Below are 12,276 nucleotides of genomic sequence, written 5' to 3'. Positions count from 1 at the left end.
GCGTTGCAGCACAAAAAGGAGGTCATCCGGAGGATCAGCTTGTTTTTCATTTCCTTAATGTCAGTGTGGGGCGAGCGTGATGATTGGAACGTGACACATTAAAGCGACTGAAATCAGGTTGCTCCCACCAAGCTCTGACTAAGCAGCTGGAGAGCAGCTCGTGAGACATCACACCATGGAGGTCTCCCTGGTCCCCAGGACAGACACAGCCACGCAGCTGAGAGCACCACTGCAGGAGGTCAAAGCCCAGCAGGTCCATTAAACTCGGCACTTACAGGAGATCTGTATTGGTCCCTTCATTCCACTTACTCACTAGGACATGGGGAGGAGAACCCAGGAGTTCCCTTCATGTCACAGGTGGATGGGCTGAGTTTGGTGGCATCGTACCTGCCAGCAATATCCCTGACTGCAGGTGAGGGTTTGCCATGAACCACCGTCCTTCAGTGCTTGGGGATGGATAAATGAGACTGTTAAACTAAATTTACGCCTAATTAACAAATGCCATAAAACAAGTATAAAAAAAATGTAAGTAGGAAACAAAGCAAAACACGAGAGCTGCCTAAACACCCAATGCAGGCAGCAGAAACATTGCTGGGGGTTCCCAAAGTCGTTCAATCTGATGCAAAAGATTATCTGGGAAAGGATCTACATGAAATAACTGTGTTTTCATCAGTCCCAGTCCATCAGTGGAAGGAGTCATGAAAGAGGCCACCTGAGAAATCTTAGACCTTCAGGAAGCAATTGCCATCAACTCTCCATCCTCCCAGCGTGCCAGCCGTGGCCATGCCAGGATGCGGGCAGTGCAGAGAGGAGACTTTCCAGAGAAAGAGGTGGCTTCTGGCGGGGTTAAAAGGGAAGAACAAACGGGATGGGGATGACACAAGGAAATTTTATTAGAATTAGACAGGGAGGAAATGTTCTTTATTATAATTTAAGTCCGTGCACTTGCTTAATTAACTGAATGTATGGTGCACAGTATGCGGATGAAAAATGCACCCAAACTATTTCTAACGCAATTAAAAAGACGCATTGAGGTTGTAAATTCAAAGTAGAAAATACAAGAATTATGTTGGCCCTGGGAACACAGCCTTAATAGTCTCTGAATACAGGCTGTTTTCTTGCTCCGGCCCCAAATCCAGCCCCCGCCTCTTCAGCTCAGGGACTAAACCATGAGCAACTCACCCAGGGGATCAGCAAATGCGTCTCCAGACGCATCAGGCTACGGGGGTGCCCAGTGCCAGTACCTTACTTACACTGGCACAGAACACAGTGATCTCTGCTGAAATAAGATGGCAGGTAGGGACAAAAATCACTTTCAAGTATTACAGCCCTTCAAACTCAGCACCACAGAGCACAGGACAGGTTACAATAACGGAGGTACTTAAACTATTGAAAGAAATAAAATGGAAGAATTCTGGAAGGAAAATGCCTCCCTGTGCAGAGAACTACCTCAAGATCAAAGTGCTACTGCCTCTCTCAAAAAGCCTGGCCTGCTATTTAGACACAGCTCAACTTTTCAAGTTTCAGCTCAACCTTGAACAGAATGAGGCCACATGCTGCATTGCTACGGCTCTGTCAAAAAAAAAAAAAAAAGAAAGAAAAAAGGAAGAGGAAAAAGGGGGAAAATAGAAAAGATGCAAAGAGAAAAACTGGGAGAAGATGAGAAATAGGGGAGGCTCAGACGTCCAGGAGCCAGACTCCACCTCCAGCCACACTCAAAAATGGGACCCATCAGGCTCAGCTGCCTATGGGGCTGTGCAAAATATATATATTCTATATAACCTGTATACACACACAGCTCCCATGAACAGGTCACCCAGTTGTGTCAGTGTAGGAAGAGCTATTAAGTATAAAAATGAATCACAACACAGAAATATGAAATAGTGCTTTTGCTCACAGAGGTCATAGCACTTTCACAGAGGCAACATCTGAGATGAGACCACATTAATGAGTTTGGGGCTGGGGGGGAGAGGGGAGTTGCTCTGAATTTCCCTGGTTTCTTATGCATGAAATGTTGCAAAGGGGAATAAGTGACAACAGGAAGAAGAGGTGGGGAAAGAAATCAGATGGATTGGATCTAGGATACAGCATTGGAAATCAATGCAACTTGCATGGGCATCTCAAGGCAGAGCATCAATCACTTGGTGCAATACCAGCCTGGGAGATGGGCCTCTGCAGAAAGGCATTTATCAGAAGTACTTTCACAGAGGCACCTCTCATATTTATTAAAACATCTCCATGCTGGAAGAGTCTCTATAGTTTGTGTCTTGGCATTTGGGTGCAGGGAGGCTGCCTGAGCCACACAGCAGCCCTGGAGCAGCCCCACACCTTGAAATGCAACTGGGTCTATAAGCATCTCTACAAGCTAAAATACAACCTTGCAGGGTCACAAACTCATTCACACTGGAAACAGGTTCCAAATCTTTGTGCAACAAAGTCCCTGCGAGTAGCAGGAGCAGAGAAATAGGGGTGCTGGCAGATGGGGTCGGGGTGGAGGGGCTGAGCAGTGCACAGCCTGAGACAGCAGCAGGACAGGGTTCCCACTCCCCCACTCCTGCGGTACAAAGGCTAAAGGTGCTTTTGTGCAGAAGGCTTTGGCACAAAATGGGGTTTTGGGTAGGAGGAGACAGTGTGACCCCAATAGCGTGAGTACAGCACTGCATCAGCCATCGGGACATCAGGGGTAGTTCCAGCTCTCCCATACAAAATTTATGACCTTGAGCCAGTCTCTTCATCCTCCCATATCTTTGAATAAGCAGCCACTCAGCTTTTTTATCTGTCCTGTCTGTCTGGATTACAGACTTCTAGGTACAGAAGCCCAGGAAACCCCCTCCCCACCCCAAACACATACAGATCCGGCACGGGCCATGCCAGGCTCACCTGGGCAGCAAAGAGCAATAACTGGTGCATGGGCTTATCCTGGTGACTTTGTACGATGCTTACCATATCCTTCAGCACTTTAAGTAATATATTAGCAGACTGCCAAGGCTAAACCCATCATACACATAGCTCAGAAGACTGGAGTCCATATAACTTCCCAATATACTGTCAAAAACTAATTATATCAATGATGCTTCACAGACATTGGTGCAATTACCACCTCAGCCTTGAATTCAGCCTCCATTTCCTGATGGGTGCATGGATGGGGGTCAGAGGATGGTTTTGCAGTGGTTCCATCTCCCAGCTGCTCAGGCATCTGCCCCAAGGTGAGCCAGGGAGGCTGCCCAGCTCCCAGCACATCCCAGGCCAGCAGTTTCTCATCGGAGGGCACGACTCCATGCGGGTGTCACGGCAGGTACAAGTGGAGTTATGAGCCCACAAGAAATGCAGCTGCTTGGGCTGGGGGGTGAGAGGTGCCTGGGGGGATGCGGCTACATGGTGAGAACAAGGGGCATCCCAGTCTGACACTGGGGATGTGGGAAAGCAAACCCTGGCAGGAGGTCCGTCTGGGATGCCCCCACTCCTGCCCTGTGAGGATTACGGGTTGCCCAAGCAAATGCCACCGCAGCCAAACGAGTCAGAAGTTAAGACAGAGCAGCGGTCTTTAAGCCAAAGATGCTTATAAAGCCCTCGCAGTCAGGGCTACCCCTGCCACTTGCCATTTGGCTTTCAGCCCCTTCCAACTCTGTCATTGTCACCCCAGCACCCCCAAGCTGGGGTCTCACCTGTATTTAATAGCATACAGTACACGTTGCACATAACATCCCCCATCCTCGGCGCACACACAGGCAAGCACCCAGCTCACAACGTGAACGCTCGGACCCTCCACACGATTCTGGAAGATTTTGCAACACAAACCACCTACAACTCCAGAGGATGGCCCTGAGCACAGAGGATGCTCAGGACTCCCAGCATTGGACTTCACGCTGCTCATCATACCTGCAACTGAGCTCCACAGATGCTCCCTCTTCTCCTCTCCCACTTCCCGCAAGGACCCCAACTAGCTGCAGTGCATGGTAAAGCTCCCCCTTCCACCCAGTCAGCATTTCACCGACTCTCCGACTGGACTCACCAACATCTCCCTAGAAGGCCTCAATGTACAAAATGGCTGAGGACCAAAAAGCATATCCCAACACCTTATGTGAGAATAGCATTAACAACAAAAGGACACGAAAGAAAGAAAAAAACAAACACAAAAGGCCCAAAAAATCCTCTTGTCGGGGCTCACAGAACCCCTAGCCATGATGAAAAACACACAAACAAAAAAAAAAAAAAAACCAACCATGGGCGCCAAGGCAATGAGCACCCCAGCCTGAGCCCAGGCCTGCAGAAGAGCCTGGTGGGACTGTGGAAAGTCCCAGAGGGAAGGGAGTTGCAGTAACACAGCAATTTATCTTGACCCTCCCTTTGCAATCCTCTGAACAACGGGAAGTCATCTGCTCTCCCTGTGCAGCAATGCCTTCAGATATGGACATCTTTCTGCCAAACGGCGGGTCAGATGTGGCAATTTCTGGCTAAAAAAACAGGGTGGCAGGGGGGAAATGCGCACCCTGGGACTGCTCCTTTGTTTACCGCTCCATTGCTGTGCAGTGAGGAAGCCCCAGACACTGATTAGCATTTCTTTCTAGACACATCTCCAATTCAGCCGCTTCCCACAGGGGGACAAGAAATACCTCCAGAACCCAATGCAGAGCCACAAAACTGGCCCCAAACCCTTCGCAGCCACACAGCAGTCAAAGATGGGGCCGGGGAAGAAGGAGAGCTGGGGGGGTGGGGGGGGAGGAGGGGAGGAGGGAAGGAGAGACAGTGCCTGAGCTGAGCTTTTTGTTCCTCTGCTCACAGCATTGCTATGGTGATTTCAAGCAAGACGGAGGAGCAGTCCCTACCCATCACTCCCGCTGCTCCAGCCCCCTGCACCGACCGCATGAGCATCCCCTTCCCCCGCAAGCAGGAGCGGGCAGGGGGGGACAGGGGGCCGGTGCATTGCACCTCTCCGGGGGGGGGGGGGGAAGGTGACGGCGGGAACTCTCCACCTCTGCAGGGGCAGCTTCTCTCTCCCCAACCCCCGCCCCGGATTCCTTCACCACCGACCCCCGCCCGGCATCGCCACACAGCCCGTCGCCGGGCGCGGTGTGCCTGGGCACCGTGCCGCCCTGCACCGGGCACCGACTGGGCCAGGGCGAGGATGCAGCGGCGGCCCGGCTGCTCCGAGGGGTGGGCGGCTCAGCCTTCGCCACCCCGCAGCATCCTCCCGGGGGTCCCCAGCCAGCCCTGGCACCCGGCACCCCCTCCCTGCACCCGCTCTGCAGCTGGAGCATCCTTCCTCTTCGGCATGCATTTCGGGGGCAGGGATGGGGAAAGGGGGGTGGGGGTGGAAGGAGGGTGCTAGCAAGGGCAGATCCGGACCGAGTTGGGGGGTGGGGGGTCTCTCCCGTCGGGTTTGCCCGTCACCCTTTTACTCACACGTATGCGTGGTAAATGAAAGCCCAGCCCCGCGGTCTCTCCAGTACATTGTAGAGGAAATTCTGCAGCTTGCGGTAAAAAGCATTCCTTTTGGGGGGCTTCCCGCTGCCCGAGACCCCGGAGCGGGGCTTGCTGAGGATGCTGCCCCGCTTGGTGCTCTCGGAGCCGGCGATGAGGAGCGCCCCGTCCCGGCTGGAGTCCGGGGCGCCCGGGTCCAGCCCCACGAAGCCCACCTTGAGCTTCTTCTCAGCTGCGGGCCCTGGGTAGACGCCTCCGTTGCGGGATTTCTGCACCATGGTGGCGGCCGGGGAGGGGGGGGAGCGGCGGGGCCGGGGGCTCGGCGGGGGGCTCCGCCCGCGCTCCCCGCCGCTGCTCCGCGCCCGGCGCAGGCGAAGCCGCAGGAGCCGGCTGCAATCTGCTCCGCCAGCGCGGCCCCGCCCGCCGCCGCCCGCCCCCTTAACCCTTGGCCTCCCTCGGCGTCCCCCTCCAGCATCAGGCTGTCTCACTCCCCCCACCCCGAAAAAGCCGGGTTTGCCACTCTCCCCACATCCGAAAGAAAAAAAAAGCAGGCTCTGGCCTCTTCCCCCAAAAAACCCCAGGATCTGGCATCATCCCCTCCCAAGAAGGCACCAGCATCCTGCTCTAAAATCAAGGTCTGGCATCTTGCCCCTGGCCCCAGGTCAGGGTCCAGTGTCCCCTCTGGCATCCCCTCACAGAATCACCACGGGTGGGTTTCTTCTGCAAAGGCCCCATGAGAAGGGCAGGGTAACAGCCTGCAATGGGATGCCCATCCCTGTGGCTTCGACATGATCCCCCTGGCAGTGCCACAGGTTCACAGGAAGGACCCAAGTCCATGCTCCATTGCCACACGTCCACTCGGCCACCAGACCTGCTTAACCTCACCACGGATCCCCTGTGCAAAGCCATTCCCTTAGTCCACTCTTCCCCAAGGTCCAACCCGCCCTCTTAAGGCTTGGAAGCCCAAATGCAGCTTACTTCACACACTGAAACTCCACCATGACATGGTCACCAAGCTGGACGGAGACCAAGGTCTCAGCATCAGTCCATCTCCAGATGTGCTCACTCAAATCAGCTCTTTAACACACCCTATTGGTTATGGTCCAGCATTACCATTTCCCCCCACAGACCATGGCCGGCGGCTGCTTCTCTTGACACACCTTCACAAGACTCTGGAGAAGACATGTAGGCTGCAGAAGCCTGAGATAAGGCAGAGGTACCTGCCCCACATGATTATTCTCCATAGAAAAGGGTCATTGTAGTGCAATGGGAAGACCTGCAACCAAACAAAATCAAGCCCAGGACCATCAACTGCTACTGCAGTGAATTTTCTATCCCTTACAACCCAAGTAGTCATGGATGATCTGTGAACTGCACACTTCTGCTTGTTGTTGTGAGTAAACAATGCTTTAGTGCAAGGCTTTTTGTATGTAAATAAAATTGCAAGCTCAGATGAGCTGCTGCTTTCAACACAAAGTACCTTGTCACAAAAAAGCTGTTAGTAGGGAATCAGCAAAATGGTTGCCCAAAGTTTCATGGTGTGCAGCAACCACGCAGGGCTGTGTTTCAATTCCCTCTCTTGTGAGGGGCAGCAGTTGGAAAGCCAGTCCTGCCACTCTATTATTGATAGGCTATTCCTGAATTTCATATTTAAAAGAAAAAATCAACATAACCTTCCAGAGTGCATTTCCCAAATCCTGGCCTTTTGTTCCTCTCTTTATGCCTCAGGAGAATCCCAACAACTAATGAACAACAGGAGCATTGAGACTAAAATTGTTGCTGCTTACTCTCCAAATCCTACCATGGATGTTAAGAGAAGAGCCAGCATGGAGCAGCCCTACATTTTTCTGAACAGTATGTTTCCTGTGACCCATATTCTCTCCGACGCATGGCTAAGAGAGAAGTCATCTCTGCAAGGCAGGCAGAAAACTAAAGCTGGGTTAAATAATGGAAAAACAGATCTGCAAGTATGTCAGTGAATAAATTACTCAATTCAGCGAGGGGCCGTTCTATTCATTATTTGTGAACACTTGTAAGATCATTAGTGTTCTTTAATAGGGTAGCCAATTACAAATGTGCCTGGCACTAATGTACAAAGTGCATTATTATAGATCCAGCAACGCAGTCCAAAAGCAGGAAATATCCCCCTCCACAAAAAGGCCAACAACAAACAGAGGAAGCAATTTTCAATTAACAAAATCAAGATTACTAATAGTCTGTGAGCCCTAAAGAAGAATCTAAATTCATCACACTCCTCTTTGCCTAATTAGTTGGTCATTTGCGGTGTCACACTGCAGCACAGCTTTGGCTATTGTGTATCTCCAAGACCACCAAAACCAGGAGTGGTCCAAGGGAGGGGATGGGATTTCATCCTTCCCAAGCCATGGATGGGCTGAGGACAGACACGATGTGGTTGCAGTGGCTGTCAGGGCTTGTTGCTTCACTTGTGAGGGAGGTAAAGCCTCAAAGACAAGCAAGTCCTTGTGAGTAAGTGGCACCAAGAGTGGTCTCCTTACATAAACAGAAGAATCCTTGGGACCTGGAAAAGGCCTAAAAGTGTGGATGAAGACCCACTCTAGCCTCACCCCTTCATTCTCTTCACCTTCAGCTCTTAGGGCATCTCTAACTCCTTCTCTACAGATATTTCATGGGTTGGCACTGCAAGTTGTAGTCGTGTGTTCAGAAGCAGCATGGCTGAGTGGAGAGGGCTTTGCCTCGGGCGGCAGGAGAGCAGGTCTGGGGTCCCTCCACCAAATCGCTCTGAAATCCACAGCACATCACTTCCCATGTTCCTCCTCGCTCCCCAGCATGCCATCCCGGCAGCTCCCAGGAGCTCTCCCTTGATCTGGTCTGCACAGTGCCTGGCAAGTTGCAGCCCTGAGAGGAACAGCAATCTCTTGGGAACAACTGGAATATAAACACTGATTAAGCTATGATGTCCTGCCACAGAGTCTGCAGCAGGTCGTTTCAAAGATGAAGTTGGTTGTGTTGCTACTTCTGCTGGGGGCGGAATAAAAGACACAGCCACTAACACTGGGCAAATTAATGAGGTTTATAAATGCAGTACTGGGAAGGTGCTTTTATCTGATCCAAGGACATTATGTCTCCACAAACAAACAGAATTACTGAGTCAGTTCTTTGCTTTCAACACTACTGATGGCTTTACAACACGAATACCGTGGCAGATAGCTTAGACTCTGAAGGTAAGATGAATTCTATCAAACTATGTTAAGATACAGAAAGTCCATGCTCTGTCCCTTGGCAATTTTTGAGACATAGTGACAAATGACTGGTGTGAAATATGTAAAATGACTTCAGGGTTATATTTCTGTCGGAAACACTGAACCAGAGCCCTTTCTCCATGCCCACCCAGCTGGTGGTTTGCATGAACTGTGCCTGGGTTTTGTCACTCACAGCTTTTTTCCAGAGCTATTTTCAAAATCTAAAGCAGATGGCTTTATCTCCCTTTGTATGGGATGCTACACCATCCAAGCAAAACTAACCCGTCAAGAGCAAAGGCACAAACAGCTCAGTCTTTCTGCACCCAGTGTCCACCCATCTCCCTCCTCTGCTTCAGCTACCCCTCACCTCTCACCACCTCATCCTGTTCTCTGAGCAGCAAACAGCTCCTAGGACCCACGTTTATTAGTTAGACATGTTTTCACTGCTTGGCTAACAGGGACTCTTTCCAACACATGCCAAACCATCTTTGGTTTTGAAACCAGGACCCCTGACCTAAGAGAAATGTTGGTACGTTCAGCCTGGAAAGTGATGCTTCTCCAGTGTTAGAGTTTGAGCCCATAGGGGAAAATGCTGAAGAAAGAAATTCTTGTGCATAAATGGAGAAATCTGCAGATTTCCAAAGGAGAAAGATGAGCATGACAAGGGGTTGCATACTTCTGGCTAGAACATAAGCGAGTGCTCAGCAAAGGCTTCATCATTTGGGATGGGGAGATTTGGGCACAGCTGCAGAGAACTTGTAGGGTGGTGAAGGCAGTGTTTAGATGTGTGTATGGTAAAGTAAACTGAAGGGAACTTGCTTATCACCACTGCTACTTGAGCCATAAGAAAATGGGGCTTTGGTGAGAGACAGATATTGGCTGAATAAGCTTAAATTAGATTGAGGACCCATGCCCTGTTTATGAGATTGAGGAAGGGATTAAAAGCACATTATAAATCTGGAGTTGCTAAGGACACAGGGTTAAGAGCAGGTGCAGTAGCGTTATCTCACTGATCTGAAAATCTCCTTCCTGAAGCTACCTATGACTCAGCCTGAGCCTCCTGCTGCCACCCGAGGGGATGGTAACTCCAAACATTGGGGCCACAGCAACCAAGAGCAGAGATGAAGACACTGGTGTGGACGGACCACCTTGAGAGTGACAGGTCTTCAAATTGGGCACTGGGCAAAGAACAAAGGCCTTTCTTGGCACTCTCAAACACAATATCACCGCTGATTTTTTTTTTTTACCAGCCTAAAATGAAGATACACCAGCTAGTTGTCCAGTTTCAATCAAATCTGACAGCCTCAAGGCTAATTAAATTTGTGTCAATTTTATGAAAACAAGAATCCTAGAGAGAGGCAGAGGCTCCCTACTGCCTCCTCCTTTCTCCTCCCAAGGGGATCCTGAAGTGTGATCTCCTCTTTAGCAGACACCAGAGAAGGTGCCCATGAGGACACCACCCCTCCCAGCCACTAAAACACTTCAATCAGAATTTGCAACCAACACACTGATAAAAAGCCAGGCTTCCTTCCTCTTAGTGCTGACAGAGCTACTTATTTTATATTACATATTTACTGGATGCAAAATTTCTGTGTCACCATCCATCTTCCTGTCCTGTTCTTAGACAGCGCCTCTCTCATTGGAGGCTGCTCCAGCAAAAACCAGGACAAATCACGCCATATGAGATTGGCTTGAGTTGCAGCTGGAAACATCTAAGTGCATGAACAAAAATCTCCCCAAGTTGCACTGAATTAACCCAGAAGGGAGACACATGCACTCCTTTCTCAACTAGAAAGTTTACGTTTCTCCTTTCTAAGGGTGATTAAAATTGTTGAGGTCTAAATATTCATTTGCGCTTTGTAGACCTAACTATAAAGAAAACCAGTTGCTGGAAGGAGCAGCTACTTGGCTGGGCATGTGGAACAAGAAGCAACGGGGAAAAGCAAATTTAGAGTGAATTCTGTTGAACTAAACTGGGTTACGCTCAGAGCATCCACAAATATGAAAATAAGCCCCTTGGTCATGTGGGGACTGGCACCCGTCCCATTTCCCCTAGCACCTTGTGGTCACCCTGCTCAGCCCCTTCCCTGGGAAAACTCCCCACCAACCAGGTCTCCTTCCCCATCTACTCTCTGTGCTTCCTTCATTAGCCTCCAGCTCTGGCTCTTGCCCTAGCCTCCTTTGAGACCAACCACAATTCCCTTTCTTCATTTATATTGTTACCTTGAAGGTATTTTTAGCCTGTGACCATGCTGCCCCTGAGCCTTCTTTTTCCCAGACTCTGTAAATTTAGCGCTCTTAGTCATTCCTCACATCTCCCAGTGCTCACGTTCTTTCTCCTGACCTCCTTGGTTTTCTGCCTCCTCCTGCACCTGTGAGGAGGAAAGCCACACGACTCAAATTGCTGTCACCTCTCTGCTCTTAGACTTCATTCCCCAAGGCAAGGCTGCTCCAGGGCCTCCTTCCCCCAACATTAGGGCCACCACAAGCTCCTTGGGGTGACCCCTCAGACACATGGATTGACTTAGGAAGCTTCCTATGAGCAGCCCCCTTCCAGTTTCTCCCAACCAGTGCTTTCCTCTTTACAACATACACCTTTATAGCAATAAAACTAACCTGCTTTTGCATAGGAGCTCTTCCAGCCTTGCCAGGTCTCAGGAGCTTGGGGTCCAGCTCAGGACTGACTCTGCTCCCAGTAAAGCACTGCATCCTGGCTAGGACCCAGTCCCACAAAACCCTTTAGGTGCTTTGTTCCCATTCAAGCACCTGCCTCCCACCAACTTCAAAGCTGAATTGAAACCTACATGAATATTTAGGGACTGGAGGTTGTCAACAGAAAGAAAAAGCCCATACTGAAATAGCTAACAACTCTGACACATCTGTCTTATCTAAGAAATGAGCAGTGCAGGAGCACACTGGATTGCTGTGCTTTATTCTGCTGAAGGGAGGATTTGAAGCCAACTAAAATAAATAGGGTCCAAATGGTCCCAGGTGTCCCAGGTTAGGAGGGGAGGGACCTTCCAGATCTGGACCCCACCTCACCTCTGTAGGTGCTGTGGGGATAAAAGGGGGTTTGAGGAGTAGGGCAGGAGGTGGAGGAATTTATATTCTATCAGGGTGGTTCAGCACTTGGTGGAGCTGTGCTGGCTCTTATGTGGGTCTTTGGAGGAGGTTGACCTGCCCCAGGAATAGGGACAACCCTTGGGGAAGAGTGGGAAAATGAGGTGCAATACACAGGCTGGGAGGGTCCCTGCAAGCAGGAGTGGGGGAAGCTATGGTCTCTGTGGCTTTAGGGATGCAACAGCTCCAAGCTTCTATGGAGGAAAATTTTTTTTGGTTGCAAACTTTTTTTTTTCCTGGGTTCTATGGGGTTTTTTCTTGCTGAAATGTCAAAATCTCCAGGTTTGGCAAGCAAGACAACCAAACTCAGTCATTAAAATACTGAAAAGCTTTAAAGCTAATTATTTTATCTTTTTATTATTGAAAGATTTTTTTAAAAAAATCCAAATGTAAAAATCTGCTTTCTGTTTGTTTCATGTAACTTTTTTTCTTTTCAAAAATGTTAGAGGGAAGATTAGTTGTTGATTTTAATTAAGATGATTGTTTTTGATCCCTGTTTCAGGTTAAAAAACCT

At 49.9% G+C, this 12,276-nt stretch overlaps 1 protein-coding gene across 2 annotated transcripts in view; it reads right to left on the bottom strand.

Annotated features, from left to right (window-relative positions):
• The window catches only part of KCNQ2 (potassium voltage-gated channel subfamily Q member 2), a 77,468-nt gene extending 71,769 nt beyond the window's left edge, over positions 1–5,699 (bottom strand). For both annotated transcript variants that reach the window (XM_054845844.1, XM_054845845.1), the window contains exon 1: positions 5,404–5,699. In XM_054845844.1, the coding sequence (XP_054701819.1) occupies positions 5,404–5,699 (296 nt within the window). The remainder of the gene's footprint in view (positions 1–5,403) is intronic.
• Positions 5,700–12,276: the final 6,577 nt, after the last annotated feature.

Source organism: Grus americana, chromosome 17 (genome assembly GCF_028858705.1).
Source record: "Grus americana isolate bGruAme1 chromosome 17, bGruAme1.mat, whole genome shotgun sequence".
Taxonomy (NCBI): Eukaryota; Metazoa; Chordata; class Aves; order Gruiformes; family Gruidae; genus Grus; species Grus americana.
This window is presented reverse-complemented; position numbering and strand designations above follow the sequence as displayed.